This window comes from Panthera tigris, chromosome B2 (assembly GCF_018350195.1).
Source record: "Panthera tigris isolate Pti1 chromosome B2, P.tigris_Pti1_mat1.1, whole genome shotgun sequence".
NCBI lineage: Eukaryota > Metazoa > Chordata > Mammalia > Carnivora > Felidae > Panthera > Panthera tigris.
The window spans coordinates 35,642,190-35,669,949 of NC_056664.1; the positions used below are offsets into that span (position 1 = coordinate 35,642,190).

General features: G+C 44.0%; 1 protein-coding gene across 1 annotated transcript in view; it reads left to right on the plus strand.

Annotated features, from left to right (window-relative positions):
• TBC1D22B (TBC1 domain family member 22B) overlaps positions 1 to 27,760 on the plus strand; it is an 81,113-nt gene that overhangs the window by 11,314 nt on the left and 42,039 nt on the right. Inside the window, exons 2-7 of the mRNA XM_007085240.3 lie at positions 6,547 to 6,603; positions 17,077 to 17,384; positions 20,587 to 20,766; positions 21,301 to 21,371; positions 22,777 to 22,905; positions 24,191 to 24,256. Of these exons, the coding sequence (XP_007085302.1) occupies positions 6,547 to 6,603; positions 17,077 to 17,384; positions 20,587 to 20,766; positions 21,301 to 21,371; positions 22,777 to 22,905; positions 24,191 to 24,256 (811 nt within the window). The remainder of the gene's footprint in view (positions 1 to 6,546; positions 6,604 to 17,076; positions 17,385 to 20,586; positions 20,767 to 21,300; positions 21,372 to 22,776; positions 22,906 to 24,190; positions 24,257 to 27,760) is intronic.

Here is a 27,760-nt window from a genome sequence, read left to right on the forward strand (position 1 = left end):
CCATGATTTTAAGATCTCCTTCCTGGATGGTAATTAATCGACCCGCACAATTAGGATTGCTTGTTTTTCTGCATGGACTACTGGCAGGTGGTGTTACTCTTTTAAAAGGGAGACTCTAAGGACCGTCTCTTATTTTTCTATCCATTCACCCAGTCTAACCAGCCTGTTGAAATCTTCCTGCAGGGTTTATCCTCTGGTCTTTATATTTTACTGTAAAGAGGCTTGTGGAGTTTGAGAACTCAAGCGTACTCATCTGTGAGTGTTTGCAAATATTAAAATACAAATAAGTGGCCCTTAAAAAAGTTTTTATTTTAATTCCAGTTAGTTAACTGTTGTATTAGTTTCGGGTGTACATCATAGTGATTCAGCAGTTTCGTACATTACTCATCATGCCAAGTGCACTCCTTAATCCCCTTAAACCATCACTTACTTAACTAACCCCCCCCCCCCACCTTTCCCTCTGTCCCTCTGGTAACCATCAGTTCTCTATAATTAAGATTCTGGGGCGTCTGACTTCGGCTCAGGTCATGGTCTCGCTGTTCGTGGGCTTGAGCCCCACAGCGGGCTCTCTGCTGTCAGCACAGAGCCCACTTCAGACCCCCCGTCTCCCTTTCTCTCTGCCCCTCCCCTGTTTGTGTTCTCTCTCTTTCTCTCTCTCCCCCCCAAAATAAACATTAAAAAAAAGTTTTAAAAAAAGGATTCTGTTTCTTGATTTGTCTCTCTCTTTTTTCCCTTTGCTCGTTTGTTTTGTTTCTTAAATTCTACATATGAGGGAAATCATATGCTATTTGTCTCTCTCTGATTGACTTATTTTGCTTAGCATTATATTCTCTAGCTCCATCCATGATGTTGCAAATGGCAAGATTTAATTCTTTTTTATGGTTGGATAATATTCCGTTGTGTATATATATATACACACACACACACCACATCTTCTTTATCCACTCATCAATTGATAGACACTTGGGCTATTTCTATATCTTGGCTATTGTAAATAATGCTGCTATAAATATAGGGGTGCATGTATCCCTTTGAAATAGTGTTTTTGTAGTCTTTGGGTAAATATCCAGCAATATGAATCCTGGGTCATATGGTAATGTTATTTGTAACTTTTTTTAAGTTTATATTTATTTTTTAGTAATCTGTACACCCAACGTAGGGCTTGAACTCACGACTCTGAGATCAAGAGTCACATGCTCTTCCGGCTGAGCCAGTCAGGTGCCCCTATTTTTAACTTTTTCAGGAGCCTCCATAGTCATTTCCACAATGGTTGCACCAGTTTGCATTCCCACCTACAGTGCAAGAGGGTTCCCTTTTCTCCACATCTTCACCAACACCTATTATTTCTTGTGTTGTTGATTTTAGCCATTCTGACAGGTATGAGGTGATATCTCATTATAGTTTTGATTTGTATTTCCCTGATAATCAGTGTTGATGAGTATCTTTTCATGTGTCTGTTGGTCATCTGTGTGTCTTCTTGGAGAAATGTCTGTTCATGTCGTCTACCCATTTTTAAATTGGATTATTTGGTTTTTGGGTGTTGAGTTTTATAAGTTCTTTCTATATTTTAGATACTAACCCTTTCTCAAATAGGTCATTTGCAAATATCTTTTCGCATTCAGTAGATGGTCTTTTAGTCCTGTTGATTGTTTCCTTCGCTGTGCAGAAACTTATTGTTTTGAGGGGCGCCTGGGTGGCTTGGTCGGTTAAGCATCTGACTTCGGCTCAGGTCATGATCTCACGGTCCGTGAGTTCGAGCCCCGCTTCGGGCTCTGTGCTAACAGCTCAGAGCCTGGAGCCTGTTTCAGATTCTGTGTCTCCCTCTCTCTCTGCTCCTTCCCTGTTCATGCTCTGTCTCTGTCTCAAAAATAAATAAATGTTAAAAAAAAAATTAAAAAAAAAAAAAGAAACTTATTGTTTTGATGTAGTCCCAATAGTTTATTTTTGCCTTTGTTTCCCTTACCTCATAAGACATATCTAGGAAAGATTTGCTATGTCTGATGTCCAAGAGGTTGCTACCTATGTTCTCTTCTAGGATTTTTTGGTTTCAGGTCTCACATTTAGGTCTTTAATCCATTTTGAATTTATTTTTGTATATGGTGTAAGAAAGTGGTCTAGTTTCTTTCTTTTGCACATTGCTGTCCAGTTTTCCCAACACCATTTGTTGAAGAGACAGTCCTTTTCCCATTGGATATACTTTCCTGCTTTGTTGAAGATTAATTGACCATATAGTTGTGGGTTTATTTCTGGGTGTTCTAGTCTGTTCCATTGATCTGTGCCTTTTGGCTTTTTTGCTTGTGTTTTCATTTTTGTTTTGTGTCAGCCTTCTCTCTGTATGCCAGACTTTCCTGTTATTCTTTGATCCCTCTTATTTTCTTTCTCCTTTTTCTCTGCCTAGGAATCTCTGTAAACATGTTAAAATTGTATTTGTATCTCTATAGTGGTATAGGTAATGGTTTGTTTACAAATTACTGAATAACCTTTCAGAAAAGTTTGGGGAGTTAGAGATTCTTAATAGCTAAAAAGGTCAGAGCTATATCCATAAAGATTGTACATAAGAACATTCCCGCTGGAATCTTAGTAGAAATCAATATGAAAATGATTGAATTGGCTGCATTTTTATTTAAAAGCAACTTTGGGATCACACTGGTTATGTCAAACAAGATAGTTGGTAAATTTGTTCTACTTTCTAAATGTTGGTAAGGAATATATTACCAAAATGGGAGGGAGGAAGAAAGCCAACATTTCTTGGGCACTGAGCGTGTGCCAGGTGGCATTCTGGATGTTTGCAAATCTACCTCATTACCTGCTAGTATATTACTACCTGCCAGGAATTGTGCTAAAGGGCTTTTTACACATTGACTCATTTAAACCTCCCAACTCTCTTAAGATTGCTTCATTTATTTCCTAAAAAGGTGATACATGTCCATGATACCAATTCAGAAAGACACAAGAAAGTTTGTAGTAAAAACTCAGCCTCTCTGCTGCCGGGTTCTCCAGTTCCTCTTCCAAACCCCTGCTGCTGGTGTCGTGTGTATTCTCTCAGAGATCTCTAATCATAGAGAAGTATGCGGATTTGTTTTATTTTAAAGGTTTTCCACAGAAATGACGGCATGTTATGCATACAGTTCTGCATCTTTTTTTTTTTAATGTTTTGTTTATTTTTGACAGAGCACAAGTGGAAGGGGGCAGAGAGAGGGGGGGACACGGACAGCAGCGTGCCCCTGCGTATGTTTTTAATTAAAACATTTAATTAATGTTTTAGAGTTTGTTCCGTGCCAATGGGTATAGAATTGCCCCATTCTTTTTTACAGATGTACCATCATTTATTTAATCAGTCCCCTCTAATTAATAATTTTCTTGTAATAGGTAAGTTCAGCCCTTTTATATTTGCTGGAATGACTGATATATTTTATTGTAGCTCTGTTTTTAATGTTTTCTTAAAAAAAAAATCTTTCACTGTAAGGACTACTTGCTTTGGGAGAGGGTGTGTGTGTGTGTATTCTGATAATTGGGAAAGTTTGTGTTTTTATTCTAGTGATTGCATTTATAACTCTATACTGTATTTCTTGAGACATCTATTGACCGCCTACCATGATCAATGATGAAATTGGTAGTTACATTTCTTGCCCTTTCCTCATCTGCTTTTACTTGATTATTTTTTCTCAAAGTTTTTTTTATTTTTTTCTTTTTTTTTTCTTTTTTTTTTTTTTTAGATGTTCAACATCATCAGTCTTTTTTTTTTAATGTTTATTTATGTTTTTTTTTATTTTTTTAAATGTTTATTTATTTGTGTGTGTGTATGTGTGTGTGAGAGAGAGAGAGAGAGAGAGAGAGATTGAGAGAGAGACTGAGACTGGGCATGAGCAGGGGAGGGGCAGAGAGGGAGGAAACACAGAATCCGAAGCAGGCTCCGGGCTCTGAGCTGTCAGCACAGAGCCTGATGCGGGGCTCGAACCCACAAACTGCAAGATCATGACCTGAGCCAAAGTCTGACATCTGACCAACTGAGCCACCCAGGCACCCCTCAATTAAAGTGTTTTTTTTTTTTTTTAATTTATGTATTTATTTTTGAGAGTGGGAGAGAGAGAGCACGAGAGCAAAGGAAGGGCAGAGAAAGGAGCAGGCTCTGTGCTGTTAGCACAGAGCCCAGTGTGGGGCCTGAACTCACAAACTGTGAGATCATGGCCTGAGCCGAAACTAAGAGTCAGGCACTGAACCAACTGAGCCACCCAGGTGTCCCTATTTTTCTCAGTTTATCTCCTGTCCTAAAACATACTTATGCCTCTATGACTTGAGCTATCACCTTTAAATATCTTTTGAGTCTTGTCTGTGAAAGATGAAGAAACCAACATACTTTTTTAAAAAAAATTTTTTAATGTATATTTATTTTTTGAGAGAGACAGAATGTGAGCTGGGGGGTGGGGGCAGAGAGGAGGGAGACACAGATTCTGAAGGAGGCTCCAGGCTCTGAGCTGTCAGCACAGAGCCTGACGAGGGGCTTAGACTCACAAACCGTGACATCATGACCTGAGCCAGGGTTGGACGTTTCACCAACTGAGCTGCCCAGGTGCCCCAGCCAACATACTTATTTGGCCACTCCATCCTCTGTTCCATTTTAACCTATGCCACTTACATTGTTTTTACCTTCTCTAATCATGAAGCCTCAAATTTAAGACTTAGTCTTAAGGCTAAATTCATTAAATTCTTTACACGAGTCCTTTCACTGTAGTTTCTCTATCTCATTGTTCATTGAAGTTTTTCTTCTAGTAGTTTCTTCAGGAAGGAGTCAAGGAAACCATATTTCCTGGGTTCTTGCATCTTGCAACATGTTTTTCTCTCACCTTTGTATTTGAACAACAGTTTGGCTAGATATATAATTATTCTCAAGTCACTCTTTTAATGTTTATTTCAAGAGTGAGTGTGAGTGAGTTTATTTCAAGAGTGAGTGTTTATTTCAAGAGAGAGAGGAGTGAGAGAGAATCCCAAGCAGGCTCTGCACCATCAGCACAAAGCCCAATGTGGGGCTCAACCCTACGAAACGTGAGGTCATGACCTGGGTTGAAACCAGGAGTTGGTCTCTCAACTAACTGAGCCACCCAGGCACCTGGCCCCTCAAGTCACTCTTTTTTATTGTGACCTATTCCATAAAACAGTTGTGTGGTATGATAACTTGACGAATAATCACAAAGTGAACACCCCAGAAGTGAGCAGGTCAGAAGCCCCTGGATCTGTTCTCGACCACAACTCTCTCCTTCCCTCTGAAGTAACCACATCCTTTTGTGTTAATCCCTCCTTCCTTTATGGGGTTATTGCTATGGATGCATCCCTAAATATATAAATCCTTTTTGCTGTTTTTGAAGTGTATATAAATAGAACAATACAGTATTTACCCTTTTATTTTTTGCTTGTTTTGCTCAGCACATTTGGAAGACTCATGCACATTATTACTTGTGTGCCCCATTTTGTATGTTTATGTTGCGATATAATATTCTATTATACGAACACATTACAGTTTATTTTCTGTTGGACACTTGGGTTATTTCTAGTTTTAGGCTAAAAGGAACTATAATGCTATGAATAGTCTTATATATGTCTTCTTTTTTTTTAAATTTTTTTTTTTTAACATTTTTATTTATTTTTGAGACAGAGAGAGACAGAGCATGAACGGCGGGAGGGCCAGAGAGAGAGGAAGACACAGAATCGGAAGCAGGCTCCAGGCTCTGAGCTGTCAGCACAGAGCCTGATGCGGGGCTCGAACTCACAGACGGTGAGATCGTGACCCGAGCAAAGTCGGACGCTCAACCGACTGAGCCACCCAGGCGCCCCATATATGTCTTCTGATACACATATCTATGTATTTCTCTTAAGATACAGATTTGAGAAGAATATGCTAGGCTCTAGGGTATGCATATTTCGTTCCTCCTGGATATTGCCAACCTGTTTTTTTGAAGTGGGTTGTATCACTTTATGCGCCCACCAGCCATCAGTGAGTCACTTGGGTCACCCTTCCCTTGGTACCTAGGGTTGCTTCACTGTTGTTTAGCCCAGGTGATCTTTTGGGGTAGGTGATCCTCTCATTTTACAGACGAGAAAACTGGTTCAAAGTGGTCCAGTAATTTCGCGCAAGTTTACAGAGGTGGCGGACGCCAGAACTCGAGTTCTGGTTCAAACCATGCTGTCTCCAGCTCAAAAGTCTGTTATCTTTCTGTGCTGCCGTCTTTACCGATAGGACTTCCAGTCTGTCAGGTATATAAGGTGCTGAAGCCCCAGTGGAAAATGAACATTCTCCAGAGACTTAATTTTTTTTATGTTTATTTCATCTGTACACCCAACGTCCGGCTTGAACTCATGACCCCGAGTTCAAGAATCACACACTCTGCCAACTGAGCCAGCCAGGTGCCCCCAGGCTGAAAGGCTTGGATGTGGTTGTCTTGGAGGAGACCTGTTTCCCAAAGTCCCTTCCAATTTTGTGATGCAGATGATACTTACCTGACATATTTAGCTTCCTGACAATTTTCTTCTTTCTTTTTTTCTTGGTTCCAGCATCCAGCCTGTGTACGGAGCACAACACCCCCCTCTGGACCCTCGGCTCACCAAAAAGTAAGTCAAGATAGTTTTCCTTTCATGCATGTACTTCTTTTAAAACTCTCAAACCTTCCCCTACTTTGTTGAAATGACAGTTTCTACTTTGATCTTTTCTAGCTTCTCCCCTGCTCTATTTTGGATCAAGAGATGAGCAATCTTCTTACCTTTAAATGATCTATTATTAAGTGGGAAATTAACTCACACCAGAGATTTATTTTCCTGCATTGGAAGCTGGTATATGCAGGGTTTGGTGTTGGACCCTTTGTTCTGATGGAAGGGTCTTCATTGGTTAAATATCGTCTCCAAATTGGATGACTGATGACCTTCTTCTTGTAGGAGCCTCCTTTCTGGGTTTCATTGCTTCTGAATATATATAGGTCTGCCAACTTGTCTTCACTTATACTATGAGGACTGGGGCGAATAGAATGTAACTGTAGGGCTGGCATTCTTCAGGTCCTCTTTCTCCAGCCTCAAAGAAATCTAGCCATACAGTAGAGTTAAAAGCTCCCTGGAGGTTATTTCTCTAGTAAGATTCTAATAAGTTATTTTTGAACACAATAGAAACCCTGGTCAAATCCAAGATGTGTGCGTGTGTATTCATACCCCCAATTATCACTTCATCGCTCCTTTCTCTCATGGGCCATCAATCAGCCACAGTGAATTTAAATGAAGAGATGCATCATCTTCTCAGATTTTCTAAGAATTTTGGGCTCTGTCTCTGGGCACGCTTCATCTTAAGACTTATTTCCAGGAAAGCTGTAGTTTGTGGTGAAAGCCGAATGATTCGAGACGTACAGGAGACCTAAGTTGTCATCTTTCTGGGGCCCGTGTAATAATATCTACCCTTTCTTTCCTTAACAGTCAAGGAAGGAGTAAAGATAATGTATATTAAAGTATTTTGAATACCTACAAAAATGCCATAACAGATGTACATTATCAATGTTTTAATATTTAAAGTTTTTTTTTAATGTTTATTTTGAGGGAGAGAGTGCATGTGTGTGCATGCAAGCGGGGGTCGGGGCAGAGTGAGTGAGAGAGAGAGAGAATCCCAAGCAGGCACTGCACTGTCAGCACAGAGCCCAGTGCGGGGCTTGATCTCACAAACCGCGAGATCATGACCTGAGCCGAAATCAAGAGTCAAATGCTTAATTGACTGAGCCACCTAGGCACCCCAGCATTTTAATATTAAAAAAAAATAATAACTTAGCTGAATATGTGGTGAACTTTCTGTAATTCTACCAACTCATTGCAAAAAGATGGCAATTTGGCCGGTATGTGGAAGGTATGGTCTCCTGAATCACTTTGGAAGCGCGACTGCTATTCTTTTCTATAACGCACAGTTTTTACACCAGAAGCCACAGTATAAGCTCTTTGAGGGCAGGGATTTTCCTTTATTCACCGCTGTACCCTTAGTACCTAGAAGAGCACGCAGCGCGTACTAGGCACTTAGTAAGCATTTATGGGTTGAAGGAATGAAATCATTGCATGCACTTAGACAGTGAGCTTTACTTTAGTGCTTCTTAGTTTGTACCTCGCTCTTCATAGGGGAGCATGTTTTCTGTGACAGTTTTGTGGCATTCACATTAAGTAGAATGGATACTCTTTCCTGGTTTTACCAATAGCAGACTATCTGGTCTGTCGGTCGATATAGCAGGCACTACTTAACTAACAGTCTTCCCTGCCCCTGCCTCTTCCTTGCTCAAGAACTATAATTTTATTCAGCTCTTGAGCAGGTATCTGTATTAGTTTAAGCCTTTTATAATAATCTTTTGGTAATCACAGTGACTGGCCTGCAGTGGGCTTATGTCATTGGTTCCGGCCCATGAGATGTAAAAGTTTCCTGAGGGAGGGTACCTGGAAAGATGTTCCTGTTCGATCAGAGAGAGATCATTTTGTGAAGAGAGCCTCTTTTTGTCTCTACTCACCTTTCCTGCTTTTGAATGTGGTGGTGTGAAAATAGATGCTGAAAGCTGTAGCAGGTAACTTGTAAGCTGAGGGAACGGGTAAGAGACCCTCAGACACCTGCCGAGTAGTGCCTTGGCATCATGGGTCTTTACAATTAAAGCATTAGAGGTTGAGGATTCTTTTTTTTTTTTTTTTTTAGTGTTTTTATTTATTTTTGAGAGAGAGAGAGAGAGCACAAGCCAGGGAGAAGCAGAGAGAGAGGGAGACACAGAATCTGAAGCAGGCTCCAGACTCTGAGGTGTCAGCACAAAGCCGGACATGGGGCTCAAACTCACGAACTGCAAGATCATGACCTGAGCCTAAGTTGGAAGCCCAACCAACTGAGCCACCGAGGTGCTCCCAGAGGTTGAGGATTCTGTTCCTTGTAGCCAGTTCTGTTCACAGCCAGGATTTGTTGATTGGTAGATCCATTCCAGCGCATTTTATAATTGCCTTTGATGAATACGTGGCTAACACAGAAATCACTCAGTCCACCCATGCATAAGGCAGTCGAGGGTACTGTCCTCTATTTTATGTTCATGTCAGAGTCACCACACCTTGTCTGCATCTGTTATCGAGTGCATTTTCCCTGGCTCTGTATTGAGGACAGGTCTTGAGGAACATTCCCATATTCCAAACTGCCAAGACAAATTTTATATACTTTTGTTTTCCCAACTATTAGTTATATAAAACCACAAAAGTTTTCACTGATCATTCAGGAGAGTTGGAATCAACTTTATTTTCTTTTTGTTTATAGGTTTAATTTTTTCTTCATGTATCTTACTTCAATATCATTCTCCTTTTATTTATTTTTAAAATTTTGTTTCAGAGAGAGTGAGAGCTAGGGGAGAGGGCAGAGGGAGAGAGAGAGAATATCCCAAGCAGGCTCCACGTTCAGCGTGGAGCCTGATGCAGGGCTCAATCACACAGCCCTGGGATCATGACCTGAGCTGAAATCAAGAGTTGGACACTCAACCGACTGGGCCACCCAGGCGCCCCTGCAATCATACTTTCAATAGAAGTAATCACTTAGCTCTGCAATTTGGGAGGAATAGAATTGTCACTGAATAAATTGCCGCCTCTTTTCATGCACTCGGTGGTTTGTTAGCACTCTGCAACATGGGACAACCTCTAGGTCTGCACTGGACCATTTTACAGTTCCAGATTGTTACTATAAAACATTTATCGCCCTTATTTTAGTACCTTTGTTGGGACATTTTTATTACTTTCTCCTCTGTGTGATTATCATTCCACTTCAGACTGCCATTAATTACCGTGTGGTTAAGCCCCATCATAGCAGAAGCCTTTACACGGGGTCTTCAATCATCTAAACTGCATGAGCACAGTACATCGTTTCCTGTCTGTATATACTGACTTCAATTTGCCAAATTATTACCATTACTGATAATATTGCCAGCAATAATTTTTACAGCTCGGATGAAGCTAGCCTTACTGCAGAGTGGCCCCATTGGCCACTTGATGGTACGACAAGCCTCTAAATTTATTGTTTTCTGAATTGCACTAAAGTACGATCCTGGTTGCGCGTCACGAAGCTGGTTCACACGCAGCCACACTAGTTATCGGGATGACTGGATTTATTTGAATGTCACCGAATTCCCCGCTTGTTTCACACCCCTCACCAGTGTCAGACATTATTTTTCTGAGTAAATTTGTGTACTGTTTCTGTTAAGCGAGCAACCATGTCAGTAAAACAGTGTAGCCTCAATCAGATTACAGAATGATTGATCTTTTGTTTCCTAACCAGTAGAACCTGTAGCCACTCTTGTTCAAAACATCCTTTGGGGCTCGTGTCAGCATTCAACAAGTTACCATTCACCAAACAACTGATTTCTCTCAAATGTGCCACTTAATTACGTTTTCAGGAGTTTTAGGGTCGTGTGCACTCCTTGAATCTCTTTTTCTTCACCACTTTGTAGCTCCATGATCTTGGACAAATTACTTAACCTCTCTGAGTCTCCTCATCCGTGAAATAGAAGTAATAAGACTCAGGTCAGAGTTACTGGCAGAATTAAGAGGTCTCTGTGAAAGTGCTTTTGAAGCTATAATTTGGCATTCGGTCGTAAGGAGGCGTGATGGAGGTGTCTGTGACAGGCCAGTTTGGTTGTAAGTCTGACACAGATCAGTTTGAACAACCTTGGCTGAACTTCAAGCCACACTGTGGTTGTTAGGATACCTCAGGTTGGCTATCAATTAGTTGGGGCCATGTTAAAATGAGGCAGCCTATAAACCAGAGGTACCCCCAGCTGGGATCACCTGGATTGGTTTTTTCACTGGGCCTCCTGATGTCAAAAGAGAAGAGTGGTATGTCTCCTCCAGGGACTGTATTCCTGAATTCAGCCTCTTCCCATTCCGGCTACCGACGCACACAGCCCGTTCCGTGTAAACAGGAGACGATTGGCACAAGGCTAGAGAGTTAGGGCTGTCAGCTGTGCACACACGGGGGCACTACGGCTGTGGTGGTATGTGCTCCGTTTGCCTGGCAACTCTTCTTCCTGGGCTGCAGATCTTACTAGACCTCCTTTTCTAGGTAGATTAGTTAAAGAGTGTATGCAGGCCGTCAGGTCAGGTAGACCTAGATTTGAGCCCAGACTTTGCTGCCTGCTCATGACCTCAGTAAGCCTCAGTCTCCTGATCTGCAAATAGGAATAATAATAATAATAATAATAATACCTCAAAAAGTAATAGTACCTTATAGCCTTATGAATGAGCATTGATCAGAAAATGGGTATATATAAATATTAGCACAGAACCTGGCACCTAGTAAACAGCCAATACATTCACACTTTAACGTATGTATAAATTTATATTCTCTCCTTTGGAGAGAACAAAATGAATAAACATGGAAATGCTTCAACTTTAAATCATCCCACCGTTGTTGCTGGTCTGTAGATTTTCTTGTTTCCTCTCAGTGGCAACCCAGGAACCTTTTCACTCTGACCTGCCTCTTTCATTCTGTAACTGGTTCTCACCAACCCTCAGTCCTCACACACCTACCCCTCCTGGTGGTACCAACCCCTTCCTCCATGAAGGCCTCTTTCCAGAAGACGGAGCTGACTTTTTTTAACTGGTTGGTTGCATTCTGGGTTTTGTGGAATAGGCATCTCTAAAATAATTTCCAGTGGCCTCAAGATGGTCTGCTTTGAGTCTCTTGTCTTCCTGTCACAGGGAATGACAGCCTTTCCTCCTTTCTTTGTTCTTCAGTGTGTTGGAATATGTCCTTCCAGTTTCTATTTGCAGAAGTCTTCACCTGAGTAATTCCAATTCTTAATCTCAATAGTTGACTTATATTGAATCTTCATCTCCTTCAAAAAATATAATGAAATATTTGAATGCTTAAAAAGATGTAAAGAAAAATATAACAAATCCTCATGTACCCACCACTCGGCTGATTTACCTCCTTTGTACGGATGTGTTAGAGCCTGAGTCTTAGCACGTCCCATCTCTTGGTGCAATGTTTCCATCCAGTGCAGGGTGTATGTGTGCTTCACCCAGTGTTAAACTATCAGCATCCAGTCACTTCTTTGGCCTGAGTTAAAATTTAGCTTCTTGGGGCGCCTGGATGGCTCAGGCGGTTGAGCGTCTGACTTCAGCTCGGGTCATGATCTCACAGTCTGTGAGTTCAAGCCCCGTGTCGGGCTCTGTGCTGACAGCTCAGAGCCCGGGGCCTGTTTCAGATTCTGTGTCTCCCTCTCTCTCTGACCCTCCCCCGTTCATGCTCTGTCTCTCTTTGTCTCAAAAATAAATAAATGTTAAAAAAAATTTTTTTAAATAAAAAAAATAAAAAAAAATTTAGCTTCTTGAGTTGATGGCTTATTTTAAAAATCTTAAAAATATCAAGAGAGTATTTAAGAGGGGCGCCTGGCTGACTTAGTTGGTAGAGCATGTGACTCTTGATTACTGGGTCGTGAGTTCAAGCCCCATGTTGGGTGTGGAGCCTACTCTAAAAAAAAAAAAAAGAGAGAGAGAGAGTATTTAGGAAACATCAACCAGAAAAACATGGTGGTTAATCTTGGTATCCAAGGTACTCCATATCAATCAGTTGGGTTCATTGTGTGCAATCTTGAGGTACACATAGCCTCCAAAAAGGAAAACGACAGTAACCACGAACTTGTATGCAGTATTTTATTGGTGGCAGAGCTTTCTTACACATCTGCCTATTTGTTCTTGACAGTGGACCATCTAAGGTATGTTCTACAGGCAATGGATTCTACATCCCCCTTGACAAAAGAGAAACAGTCATAGTGATGGGTCCAGAACCTGCAGCCTCAGCAGGTCCACAGACGAGTACTTTGCCTCTTCTGGCTCGTGGATGGATTTTTGACAGCAGATATTCACAATGTGTTGTCCCAGTTTTATTTTCTTTGATTTGAGCTCTTGCTCGTTTCTGATCGTTTGTTTAGTAAGTTTATAAGTACCCTTACTTTGGGGATTGATGAAAGCCAACAACCTTATCCACTGGTTAATAATATGCTCACTGTAGAAGACACAAATAATTCAGAGACCTATAGAAATGAAATGAAATATCCCCTATAATCCACAGCCTAGCGATAAGCACTGTTAACATTTTGATGTATTTTCTTTCTGGTCTTTTCTATGCATATACTTTTTTTTTAATATAGAGATTATAAAAATATATTTTTTTGGCTCCAGTTTTCACTTTATTGAGATCGTTTTCTAGTGTTACTTAATAGCCTGTGAGATGTGCTTTTCAGTGGCATTATAACATTTCATCTGGTGGCTGAACAAATTTCATCATTCCAATTTCTAGATGTTTATGCTGTTTTTAGTTTTTAACCAAAATAACACCATGATAAACTGTCTTAGATCCTCTGACCCTCTGGTTATTATGTTAGGGTCAGAAATTATAAACCATTTTCGGGCTTATGGTATGTATGTTGCCAGATTGTTTTCCAGAAGGCTGTACAACATACACCCTCACCTGCACCATTAGATGGCGGTCCCACTGCACCCTTGGCAACACTGAAGAGAATGCTGTTTAGATCTTTGCTAACTTGGCGGGTAGAAAATGGTATTTTGTTTCTATCACATTTGAACTGCTACATCTTGTAATCTAGTTTTCTCCCTTGTATTTTGTGTGATGTCTTCTCTTCCTTTACTCTGTGTAAGACCAGCTTTGAAAGCAATGCCTCAGTTAAAATCTTACTCCTTTTCTGATGCTAATAGTAAGGACATATTGATGAGCTGAACTGTATGAGCTCCCAGACTGTATTTATCAGTGTTAATAACAATTATCTTTTAGGATAAGCGTTGGACTCATAGAGGGAGATGAGATGGGTTGTTAGACCACCCACCTCTATCCAAAGGGAAGAAACAGCTCCTGGAAATGGGGAGATTCAGCTCTTCTGGCAGAACCTTGTTTCCCCTCTAGTATCACTGTGCTTTGCTGGAGGAAACAGGGAGGCAATTAGTGATGTCTTTTTTTTTTTTTTCAACATAATACATAATTTTATTTTTTTAATTTACATCCAAATTAGTTAGCATATAGTGCAACAATGATTTCAGGAGTAGATTCCTTAGTGCCCCTTACCCATTTAGCCCATCCCCCCTCCCACAACCCCTCCAGTAACCCTCTGTTTGTTCTCCATATTTATGAGTCTCTTATGCTTTGTCCCCCTCCCTTTTTTTTAAATTTTTTTTTTTTAACGTTTATTTATTTTTGAGACAGAGAGAGACAGAGCATGAACAAGGGAGGGGCAGAGAGAGAGGGAGACACAGAATCTGAAACAGGCTCCAGTCTCTGAGCTGTCAGCACAGAGCCTGACGCGGAGCTCGAACTCACGGACCGTGAGATCATGACCTGAGCCGAAGTTGGACGCTTAACCGACCAAGCCATCCAGGCGCCCCCCAACCCTGTTTTTATATTATTTTTCTTTCCCTTCCCTTATGTTCATTTGTTTTGTCTCTTAAAGTCCTTATATGAGTGAAGTCATATCATATTTGTCTTTCTCTGATTTCACTTAGCATCATACCCTTCAGTTCCATCCACGTAGTTGCAAATGGCAAGATTTCATTCTTTTTGATTGCTGAGGATAACTCCCTAGTGTATATATACCACGTTTTCTTTATCTATTCATCCATCGCTGGACATTTGGGCTCTTCCCATACTTTGGCTATTGTTGATAGTGCTGCTATAAACATGGGGGTGCATGTGTCCCTTTGAAACAGCACACCTGTATCTCTTGGATAAATACCTAGTAGTGCAATTGCTGGGTCGTAGGGTAGTTCTATTTTTAGTTTTTTGAGGAACCTCCATACTGTTTTCTAGAGTGGCTGCACCAGCTTGCATTCCCAAGTGATGTCTTTACTCCAGTGCATTCAGGCTCCAGGTGTAAATGTACACAAGGTTTGGGATTTGAGGGATGTTAGACAAGACTGAGTTAGAAACGTCCCAACCAGGTAGTCCCCAGGATCCAGAATAAGGGCCCACAGATGTTAAAGGGGAGACCTGAAGAGGAGACGGTCAGGAAAGTAGGAATGATTCGCATGACTCCTAGGACTAAGCTCTCTTTCCTCAGTGCGTCAATCTAGTTTTCCCAAACTGTCGTCATGTACCATCTTTGCGTTTTTTTGCCAAAGTCTGTTCTGTTATTTTACTGAATGCATTTTTTAAAAATAGCCTCTTAAAAAACCTCAATTAGATTTGTGTGTGTGTGTATTTAAGATTTTATTTTTAAGTAATTGCTACACCCAATGTGGGGCTCGAACTCACAACCCTGAGGTCAAGATTCACATGCTCTACCGACTGATCCAGCCAGGTGACCCACATTGATATATATATATATATATCAAATTATATATCAAATTATATATATATATAATTGATATATAATATCAAATTATATATCAAATTATATATATATAAAAATATATATATAATTTTTTCTTAATATGAAATTTATTGTCAAGTTGGTTTCCATACAACACCCAGTGCTCATCCCAACAGGTGCCCTCCTCAATACCCATCACCCACCCTCCCCTCCCTCCCACCCCCCATCAACCCTCATATTGTTCTCAGTTTTTAAGAGTCTCTTATGGTTTGGCTCCCTCCCTCTCTAACCATTTTTTTCCTTCCCCTCCCCCATGGTCTTCTGTTAAGTTTCTCAGGATCCACATAAGAGTGAAAACATACGGTATCTGTCTCTCTCTGTATGACTTATTTCTCTTAGCATAGCACTCTCCAGTTCCATCCACGTTGCTACAAAAGGCCATATTTCATTCTTTCTCATTGCCACGTAGTACTCCATTGTGTATATAAACCACAATTTCTTTATCCATTCATCAGTTGATGGACATTTAGGCTCTTTCCATAATTCCACATTGATATTTTATCTTTTTTTTTTTTTAAATTTGTTTAATGTTTATTTATTTTTGAGAGGGAGAGAGAGACAGAGCATGAGTGGGGGAGGGGCAGAGAGAGAGAGGAAGACACAGAATCCGACGCAGGCTCCAGGCTGTGAGCCGTCAGCACAGAGCCCGACGCGGGGCTCCAACCCATGAACCATGAGATCATGACCTGAGCTGAAGTCGGACACTTAACCGACTGAGCCACCCAGGCGCCCCACATTGATATTTTAAAGTAAACCTCATCACTTCTGTAAATTAGAAGTGGAAAGCTAATTATCATTTGCCAAAAATAGAAGAAGTAACCTTAAAAGTAAACACAGTGAAAAAAACAAAACTCTTTTATTAAGAAAATTCTAAACCAGCTGATGTTGCTTGCAAACATGTTGATCTGAGGCTGTCCTCTTTGTTAAAAAATAGCCTTAAAGACAGAGTAGCACCATACTGAGACTGTCTCCTTTAGGCTAGCTGAAGGACTTTAACAGAATGAAAAAGGAACATCTCATTCATTCTGGAACTTGATGTTTCATGCTACATATGGACTGCCTAAAATTATCTCTGGTTCTGCCAGGAGTTCATGTCCTACTCTAAGGAATAGTTTAGGTTATGTTACCGTAGCAGATTAACTCTGGAATCTCAGTGGATTGTCACAACAAAGGTTCATTTATTCCTTTCTCATGCTACGTGTCCAGAGTGGAGTTGAGTGGGAGTGGAGGGCAGGCTCTACCCTACGCAGTCACTCTGCTTCCCAGGTGAGGGAGGCGCCTGGCCAGTTACCACAGTAGAAGAAAGCTTATAGAGAGAGAACTCATCCCTGTGCTTGTCTACTTTGGCTTTGGAGTGATTTCCTCATTTCTCTCCTCAGCTTATTGGCCAGAACTAGTCTTCTAGCCTTGTCTGAATACGGGGCGGGGGTGGGGGGGCTGGGAAGTATAGGGGAGCACATGGGATATTTGGTGAGCATTGTTGTCTCTGCTCCATCAGTCTCTGCAGTATAGTGCTGGTCTAGATGCCTCTAGATGAGGAATGGATACAGCTGTTTTTATTTGTAGAAGGTAAAGATTATATATCAACTAGTTTGTCATACTGTTCATATTAAGCCAGTGAAGGTGGTCAGAAGTGTCAGATCATTCCCTGGTAATGATGTCTCCTTTCTTAAAGCTTCATCAAAGAACGGTCAAAAGTCAACGCAGTTCCTTTGAAGAACAAGAAGGCCTCCAGTTTCCATGAGTTTGCCCGGAATACCAGTGATGCTTGGGACATTGGCGATGATGAGGAAGAGGACTTTTCCTCCCCTTCTTTCCAAACTCTAAACTCAAAAGTTGCTCTGGCAACCGCAGCCCAAGTCCTAGAAAACCACAGCAAGCTGAGGGTGAAACCAGAACGCTCCCAGTCAACAACATCCGATGTTCCTGCCAGCTACAAGGTCATAAAGTCCAGCAGTGACGCTCAGCTGTCCAGAAATTCCAGTAAGTCCATCCTGCTCCCTTCCACAGCCTCACCCTTTTCAGCAGAGTGCACCTCAAATGAACAGTTTTTCTCTAGGGCATTACTCAGATCTTCCATTGAATGGTAAATGTGAAAGCTCAAGCCTGAGCCCAATGGGTCATAGACTCTGCCTGTTCTGCCCCCACACCTTGATGGCTACTTGGGGCTTCGCTTGCTGACACCCCATTTTTGCCTGCCGTTTTGTTCTTCCTTCCCCTGTGATGGGGTCTAGAACTTTTGCTCTTTGGTTGCTTCACATTTCTTTGGGCCTGGTCAGGTTTAAGGTTATTGACTCATGTATGTAAAGTTGTTAGTGGCTGAATTTCACAAACGTGTGGCACTGTTGTTTGGCCTGTTCGGCCCTGGGGAGCAGTCACTAGTAAGGTTGTTCCTTTCCTGTTCCTAAGGAATGGAGCAACATGTGCCCGGAGGCTCTGGGTCACAGCCTCAGGTTGGGGGCGGGGTGGGAGGAGACACGCCTTCTGTTTCTTTTTGGGAAACTGGCTTCTGCAAGTGGTTGAGGTAATGGTGGTTTTATCAGATGTTTGGGGTCTCTCAGTGTACCCTCTTAACTATCCATTGCTGTATGTAATTTTGCTCTAGAGGGTTTTACGGAAGCCAGTTATTCTGAGTCGGAGAGGGAAGTGTCATTATTCCAGTGAAAGTTAGAATGGCTGACTGGTAAAGGGCGAAGGGAAGTGGAAGAATGTCAGAGCCTGGCGTGTGTCCCGACTCATGCTCTAAGAGAACAACTTCTGCAGTTTCAGAATAAGCACGTGGTCATGAACTTAGGCTGTGAGGCTGTTAAAATGCCACAGTCACTTTCCATCGCCGATCGGGCTCCAGGTTCCACCTTCAGTGCCCTGCCCACGTGGGTGTTCGGTGTTGACTGACTGGCCGTAGCTATAGGCTGTTGGAAGTGTCTGTGTGCTGTGATTGAGGGTGTTAAAGGATCTCAAGTGTGAGGAAGCACCCCCCTCCCCGCCCCCATCCCTAGTAAAGGTGCAGCCCTCATACAGCCAGGACCGTCCAGAACATTCCCTTTATGAGGTCCCCTCCTGTGAACATCATGTGTTAATCTGTGATATCAGAGGTGCACATCGCTCTCAGGCCCCCAGTGTGTGGTCTGTGTTTCCTAGGCCCCATGTTACACTAGGCATCCCAGCCAAATACCCTGTGACTGTTGCTTCTGTAAACCTTCTAGTTGTGCATGTTGCTGAGTGCTCATCTTTTTTTTTTTCCAAGAGAGGATTTCTTTATTTTTTATTTAAAAAAAATTTTTTTTTAAGTTCATTTATTTTTGAGAGAGAGACAGAGCATGAACAGGGGAGGGGCAGAGAGAGAGGGAGACACAGAATCCAAAGCAGGCTCCAGGCTCTGAGCTGTCAGCACAGAGCCCGACGCGGGGCTCGAACTCACAAACCACGAGATCATGACCTGAGCCCACATTGGACACTTAACCAACTGAGCCACCCAGGCGCCCTGTCTTTCTTTATTTTTTGAAAAATGTTTATTTATTTTGAGAGAGAGAGAGAGCATGCATGCAAGCAGGGGAGGGGCAGAGAGAGAGGGAGAGAGAATCCCAAGCAGACTCCATGCTGTTAACACAGAGCCTGACATGAGGCTTGATCTCACAAACTGTGAGATTATGACCCGAGCCAAATGCTTAACCAGCTGAGCCACCCAGGAACCCCTCATCATTTAATTCTTGTTGTGAGTCCTGCCTTTTTTTTTTTTTTTTTTTTTTTTTATTTTTAAAAATTTACATCCAAATCAGTTAGCATATAGTGAAACAATGATTTCAGGAGTAGATTCCTTAATGCTCCTTACCCATTTAGCCCATTTTTTTTTTTAATGTTTATTTTTGAGAGAAGAGAGAACATGAGTGGGGAAGGGGCAGAGACAGTGGGATAGGATCTGAAGCAGGATCCGTGCTGACAGCACAGAGCCAGATGTGGGGCTTGAACACATGAACTTCGAGATCATGACCTGAGCCGAAGTCAGATGTTTAATTGACTGAGCCACTCAGGTTCCTTGTGACTCCTGCTTTTTAAGGCCCAGATAGATAAAAGAACATGAAATAGTTATGGAAGGACAGTCAGAATTTAAAACTGACTTTACTTTGGGGTAGTAAAATAAATAAGGATTTTGGAATCAGACAGACCTAAGGTGGCATCTCAGGTCTCACTAGCAAATCGCTTTTAACCTCTCTGAGCTGTGGTTTCTTCATCTGTAAAGTAATAATTCCTACCATATGTTGCAAGAATCAAATGAGAGATCCTATGTAAATGTGACCAGCATGATGCCTTATACGTAGTAGGAGCTCAGGAAATGTCAGTCCTATACTGCGCGTTTCTCCTTCCTATCATCTGGGTTAGAAATGTCAAGAACCAGCCATGTGGTTCTGCTGGGGTCTGTGTTCCTGTTATTTCAGTCATATCCCAGCATAATTAAAAGCTGGCTCACCTTGGTGGGAAATGTAGGAGCACAGAGGAACCCAAAACAGGGTTGCCTGGGGCCAGAGCCTCTCACCTGCTGTGCAGGGCACATTGATGGGCCAAGAACAGCTTTGGGTTGTGCCGTGGATATTGATCCTCTCAGCCCTTGGGCCAGCTGCATGGGGCCTGGGGCTTCAGGCAAGCAGCCACCTGTTTTTATTACATGTGCCCTACTTACATGCCTAACTGACTGAGCCACTCAGGTTCCCTGTGACTCCTGCTTTTTAAGGCCCAGATAGATACAGAATATGAAACAGTTATGAAAGGACAGTCAGAATTTAACGCACTGCTTACGTGCTCTGTGATGTGGAAAGAGAAGGCAAACACTACCTTAGACCGTGTTGCCCCCACATTCAATATTAGGCATGAAGACACATCCCAGGTTGGGGTAGAAAGGAAACATTTGATTTCCATCCAGAGTTGCCAAAAAAGTTGTCACAGTTGCTACGGCCTCTGGAGTCTGTTAGCACATAAGATGCCTTGGGAGCCTGTGATAAAAATGCAGCCCTTCCCCCGGGCAGATGGTTTCCATCCCCTGGCTGCCCTCAGCGGGCGCCTTGGGGCAGCGCACCAGCTGCTCGGACCCGGTTCTGGCGGAGGGGCCAGTACTGAACAGCCAGCTCAGGGTCCCTCCACGTCCATGCTCTACATTGCCGCCTGTTCTCTTTCTCTTTCATTATCACAGGTGACACATGCCTGAGGAATCCACTCCACAAACAGCAGTCACTCCCTCTCCGACCCATCATCCCCCTGGTTGCCCGCATCTCGGACCAGAATGCTTCCGGGGCGCCCCCGATGACTGTCCGGGAGAAAACCCGCCTTGAAAAATTCCGTCAGCTTCTCTCCAGCCACAACACTGACTTAGGTGAGTCCCCATGAGCCCCGGGCAAGGTAGGACCTCTTGGTGACTGGAATTCTCAGAGACCTGGAAGCTATTGCTCTTTATTCTTCCTTCTTTTACTTTTCCAGCATCTCCTGATCTGGTGCCCATTGCAGTGACATGCAGGTATTAAGTCAGAAGTATGTTACTAGAAATTAGGGACCAAATTAGGTGGGACTGGATTCTGCGGCCCGTAGACCATAGTGTAGCTGTTCTGGCTTTGGTCTCCTCTGCCTCAAGGCAACTCTGACTCAAATCCACACCCACGGGTCTCTCTTTGCCCCCCCTGAGTCTGATCTCCGAGCTGACTGCATCACTACTGCAGAGCCGTGTCTTCGCCACTTTGCTGCTCAGGGCTGTTGTCTGGGGCTTTCTCCCCGTGCTTGTCGGTAGCCGCTGCTGCTGCTGGTGGTGGTGGTCTTTCTTGAATGGTGGGAGGAATCAGGCAGTGCTGGCTCAGGGTTGTCTTAGGGCATTTGTGGGAAGGGCTAATCCAATCAAGCCGTTGTCCGTTTGCAGATGAACTGAGGAAGTGTAGCTGGCCGGGGGTTCCCAGGGAGGTTCGACCCATAACCTGGAGACTCCTGTCGGTGAGTTCTGCCCGCTGTGTAGAGAAGCGTGAGCCTCACACAGCCCTTCTTACCTGCTGAGGTTAGTGTGGGCACATTCATCTTACTGCATAGACTCCTCCAGTCCCACTGGGTGTGGCAGATCTGTGGGACTGTCATCTTATTTCTGCGCCTAAATAAACACATCCTTGCGAGTTATTCACGCACGTATAGAAGAGCACAGCTTTTCCCTGTTGGTGTATCCCCCCTTGCTCAACGCCAGGGAGAAAGAGCGTAGTGAGGTAGGGATCTCAGCACCTGTTTGGACAGGCTCCCACACTCCCCAGACTTCACTCTTTCCTCAGTAGGAATAACCAGAGTGGTGGAAAGCGACTCTGGCACTGTGAGGAGGTGAGACATGGGCCTCCCCCAGGAGCCTGCACCAGTCCCGCTCTCACTGAGGGCAGAGCACTGTGCCAGCCTCTGTGATAGGGACGCTCGGACTTCCTGAGCCTGTCACGTTCGTTCATTCATTCATTCATTCATCTAGCAAGGAATTATTGAGGGCCTGCTGTCTGCCAGGCATGGTGCCAGCAGCTGCGAGGATACACAACAATGAATGAAGCCTGGTCCCTGCTCTGCAGGCCCTGCCTGGGGAATGTATTACATAAATGTCTGCGAGAGGAAGTGACTCTTTCCTCAGTGTTCCCCACGAGTCCCGATCCTGCGGCCATGTAATCACTGCCTCCGCCACTTCTAATAAGTTTGAATGCCAATAAGAGTAGATTTGGTCGTGGTCTCCGGAACGGGAGCCGCACGAATTGAGAGTGGGCTCTAGACCAGGAGTGAGAAGGAAAGTTGGCCTGAAGCTTTGGCTAGGCGGGAGGCTGCTGCCAGAAGTTCCGTGTCTGCACGTTGTGGCTGCCCGTGTCACAGATTCCATTCAGCTTTCTAAGCTGGCAGTTCTGAATATTAGCGTGGAGAAGAATGTGTGACTGGCACAGACTTCCAAGGCACACCCCTGGGATGTGCCGTAGAGGTGGCCGTAGGGCTGGGATTCCCGGAAGTATCGCCTTGCACACACGCAGCCCTCCAGAGGCCCCCACTCGGGTCCAGTTCCCTCCCACTGACCTAGATCCATTGCTCTGCTGAGCCAGCTCCGGGGCGCTCACCAGCAGCACGCACTGCAACTACAGTGCAGGGCTGTGGGAGTGTGCACGTAACCCTGGGAAAGCTGGCCTGGCTTCATCTGCCCACATGTGGGTCTCATTGAAGAAGGAGAGAGCAGACGCTGGGCGGCCGGACCCAAAAAGGGAGGATTCTTGTGCTCTTGGCAGCTGTCCTTCCGCCCCTTTGACGGTTGCCAAGCCAATCCTTAGGCTAAAATAAAAATTAAGGACTCGTGCAACCAACGTGTGTCCCCGTCTAACCACGGTCCTGTCTGTAGGGCTATCTCCCAGCAAACACCGAGAGGAGGAAGTTGACCCTGCAGCGGAAGCGGGAGGAATATTTTGGCTTCATTGAGCAGTATTATGACTCTCGAAATGAGGAACATCACCAGGATACCTACCGACAGGTACAGTCGTCACCTTTTTGGTTACGAATCATAATTGTCAGGTGTATCTCCTGGGAGAACTGTCATAGTGCAGGATTTCCGAGTCTTCAGGCTTTGGTATGCTGGTTAGGAATTAAATTTATTCCCAGAACTGCTTCCCCTGTTTCTAATGAGTAGCTCTGATTTTAGCCATTTTAAATAGAGTTTTTGTTTTTTTTGTGTGTTTTTTTTGTTTTTTTGTTTTTTTTTTTTTTTTTGCACTGATCAGTGGCATTGCTTCTCCAACTTCCACATGCATACAAATCATCCAGGGTCTTGGTAAAATCCCACCCAAGCGTTATGATAAGATGCAGATTCTGATTCAGTGGGTCTGGGTTGAGACCTTCACTTCTGACAAACTCCCAGGCGGTGTCAACACTACTGGTCCCAGGCCGCAAGTAGTAAGGGTCCCCGGGCACAGAGTGAAAGAGAAGCTCACTCAGGAGTGGTCCAGCCCCTCTAGACTGTGTGACATTAGTATGTCCACCTGGCAGCTAGTGCCGTTTCAGCACCCATGTCGGCCCGTGTGTCTGCAGGAGCAGTAGTTACCAGCAGGCTCGGCAGGCAGTGTTCCACCACCCTCACGGTGGTCCCCACCGCCTGCCAAAAGAGGAGGGGAGGAAGAAGAGGGGCGAGGGGAAAAGCCCAGGTTGCTGGCAGCTGTCTTCAGGAAGCCTCAAGAGCCAAAGTAGCTTCTGCTGCTGTCGCCGCCACGGTCCTTGGGATCGATCGTTAAGGCTCGGAGAAATCCTGAAGCTGAAACCAGCTGTCGTGACCTCTTTGGTAACAGAAGTGAGGGCTTGGCAGTGACAGTTACTGAATGCCGGCTCCCTCTGGTTCCCAATCCAGTCACGTGTCTGCCACTTTCAGAGCTCTCTCCGCTCTTGGGAACTATTGATGAGTAAGACTCTGAAAGAGGGATGCACATTTTGATCATGCCTGTTGAGTAAGCACCAGCCCAGAGTGAAAGAGACTCCAGGGCGATTCTCTTAGGCCGTGGGTTCTCTTAGGTCGTGAAGCCCGTTGCTGTTCGACATAAGTGGTTTACCTGCGGAGGTTTCCTCAGTTTCAGTAAGCTATTGCTGTCATGGAAACGTATTCCAGATGGACAGGCGGGCTTAATTAGACTCTTCTGGTATGTCCTTCAGTTCTTTCTGAAGATACTGTGCTGTCACTCTTACCCCCTTGATTCGCAGATCTTAAGAAAATAGCTTCTCAAAAGAACAAACTGGCATTTGTGTTTTTAGACATGACTTCTCTTTTTCAGATTCACATCGACATTCCAAGGACAAATCCTCTCATTCCATTGTTCCAGCAGCCGCTTGTACAGGAGGTAAGGGAAGTACTTAACCGTTCTCGGCCCTTCTCCGCTCCATGCCTCCACAGCACCTGTTCTGCATGTGTGTGTCCTAGACCTCCCTCCGGCCGTGGGCAGGTGTGTGGCTAATCATGGGGGTACCTTCTGTTCGGATACGGAGCTGTGGTCCCTGCAGAGCTCTTTCTTGTGCATTCTCGTTTGTTCTCCTCGACAAATCTATGGGCCAGGTCACACTCTGAGAAGTTAAGGGACTTATCCGGGGCTTTAAAGCCACACTGGAACAGGATGAAGGCTAGAGCTCATACCTCAGAATTCCTAGTCCTGTGTTTGCTCTACTTTATCAAGCTGAGCTAGTGATGGTTTTTTTTATTGTGGTAAGTGTGTGTAACATGAAATGTCCCATTTTAACCCTTTTTAAGTGCACAGTTCAGCGGCATCAAGTACATTCACACTGTGGTATGACTACCACCTGTCTTTATGACTTTTTTCATCTGCCCAAACAGAAACTTTGTATCCATTAAATAATAATTCTGGGGGCGCCTTTTGGCTCAGTCAGTTGAGCGTCTGACTCTTGGTTTCAGCTCAGATCGTGATTCCAGGATCATGGGATCAAGCCCCATGTTGGGCTCCGTGCTGACATCAGGGAGCCTGCTGGGGATTTTCTCTCTCCTTCTGTCTCTGCCCCTCCCCTCCTCTCTCAAAATGAATAAACATTAAAAAAATAACAATAATTCTCCATCCCCAACAACCACCATCCTACTTTCTGTCTCTATGAGTTTGAATATTTCAGGTACTTCAGACAAGTAAGACCATATATTGTCGGTCCTTGCGTTACTGGCTTATTTCACTTGGCATGATAATATCTTCAGAGTTCATCTATGTTGTAACATGTGTCAGAATTTCCTTCCTCTTAAAACTGAATAATATTCGTTATATGTATGTAACACATATTGTCCGTCTACTCTGTCCTCTGTCTGTGGACAGTTGGATTGCTTCCACTTTGGGTATTATGTCTGTTTGAGTCCCTGTTTTAAATCCTTCTGAGAATATACCCAGAAGTTGAAGTAGTCATGATATTGTGAAACCTGACAAGTCCACGAAACGCATAGAAGGTCTCAGTGGGACTGTTATCTTTTGATCCGAGCAGTAATTATAACCTCCTTGAGACTAGGGATTTCCTTAGCAGCTTCACGGTAGCTAGGACGCTGGGTGTAAGTGCTCTCTGAATCCTGTTTTCAGTTTTCCTTGGAATAGAGAGGGATGGTGGTAAAAATGCTCAAAATAATTTCTATTTGACTTTAGATTATATTCATAATTCTATTTAAATGCAGATCTCCACTGGTGGGATCCCTCATGACTTACCAGTAGCATTAAGAAGATTTGAAGGGCGTGGTGACAGCATTATTTTAACTCTAAGATTCAGCTCAAAGGAAGCGGAAGACCCATTGAGGGTCCCTTTGTGCCTCCCATTGTTTCCCACGGCTCAGCCCTGCTTATGCTTTAACTTGGAGATGTTCAGATACTTCTCTTTTACCTGCGCGTGCTTACTATAAACTTGGAGACAGGGAACGCAGTTTGTTTAACATGCTTCTAGTAGTAGAATCTGAATACAAAGAAGGGAACTCAAACTACATTCTTTCCATTTTGTCTTGAATCATCTTTGCTTCTAGCTGGCTATAGTCCTCTCACAGAGTATTACTTAAAATGCCGACCAAGGAGCAGAGAACTAAGCAACACAGAATACTGAAAGGCTTGCTTTGCATATCTGAAAGGTAACTTGAGAATTGACTACAGTAAGGCAGAATTACCCAAGTACAAGAGGTGCAAGAAAAACCTTCAGGGATTATCCTTTCCACTCTTCTCCACAAGGCAAGATTATCCCAGGTTGTTTTCTGTCATGAAGGTTCCACGGTCTCCCTGGTAACCAGGCCTGGTGCCAGGCCATGTCTGTGGCATCTTCACTTGTACAGTGTGTGAGCACCTGCATTGTCCCATCCTTACTAAGCAGGGATTGTCACAGGTCTCCTGATTGTGAGCTGCTGGCCTCCATGCCCTTGGCCACTGTTGAAACCAGTCAGCGAGGATCTGTGTTTTCACGAGGAGCTGACAGTGTGGAGCAGAAGCCCTGGGATTCTCTCTTTCTTTCTGTCTCTGCCCCTCCCCTCCTCTCTCAGAACTAACAGAGACGTCCAGACAGACACAGGCCACAGGAGGCAGGCAGGAGCCCCTTGGGATCTTCCTGAACGTGGTGGGTCTAGCCTGAGCTTGGGCTTGTGTTTCAAGGGAGGGAGGAAAGAATGTAAGAGGGCCCCCGTTAAAGTGTTGGGCCTAACCCACGTGAGGATGTCACGCCCTTCCCTCAGCCCCAGAGAGCAAGTGGGCAAGTCTAGTGGAGGCAGAGAGGCCAGCTTGCTTCCTGGTAGGGCTTGTTCTCACTGCCTGTAAGGGCAAGAGTGTTGACAATGGGCGTGTGTCTCATTTCCCTCTGCAGCTGGAAGGCAGACTCAACACGGGGGCTGGGACACATCCTTTATTGTGTCTCTAGATTCTCTACTTCTCTTCTGCGCTAGCTTACCAACTCCAAAACCATACAAGCATTTCCTTCCCGTTGTTCTCCCTGGGGGGCTTTCTTCCTTGCACCTGACCTCTAAGAAGGCCTCTTCAGTCTGCCCCCAGAGCCCGTGTGTGTGCAGTGGAGGCCCTCTCATCTCCCGTGCCCCCACACGTGGTCACCATCAGCTCTGCCGTCCCTCTGGTGTGGCTCGCAGAGACACGAGGCAGCCCAGTCAAAGCCAGTGTAAGGAACGTGTCGGACTGGCAGTTTTGGCCACAGGATGAAGCCCAGGGATGAATAGTATCAGAGAAGACGGGGGGATAGCTGAGAGCCTAATGAAGGCAGAGGGAGTGTAGCTGAATGGGGCAGGACCAGACTCTGAAAAGGGACCCTAAACATCTTTTCCTTCTCCCCAGTCTAGGTCTCTGGTCTCTTGTGGCTAATATACTTAACCCCGGTGGCTTCCTCATGGAGGCCCAGGCTGATTTCTCTGTTCTCAAATTCCCAGCTGTAGGATTTGGTTTATTTGCTTTCCTTTCCCCAGCAAATGTCTGGGTTGCATCCTGATACACACAATGACTTCCTGCGTTGATAGTTTTCAGTCAGGTCGGGCTAGGAGTAAGTCTAGGTATAAGTTTTCCTCCGTCTCAGCGGGGAGAAAGGGGAGCGTGGTGGGGAAGGCGTTTCTACTCCACATCCTATGATGATAAAAAAAGGTGTCAAAAAGGTATCAGAACTTAGATGTTTTACCATCTTGCTTCTGGAAATCAAGAAATCGTTATCTACAAATGAGAGTGGGGTGGCCTGGGTTAGGGACATCGATAAGCAGACCTTTTCCTAAGCCCTTTGTGTCCCTGCCCTTCCCGTTTTCCTCATTTTATTTTATTTTTTAACATCCATTTATTTTAGAGAGAGAGAGAGAGAGAGAGAGAGCGTGCGTGCACAAGTGGGGGAGGGGCAGAGAG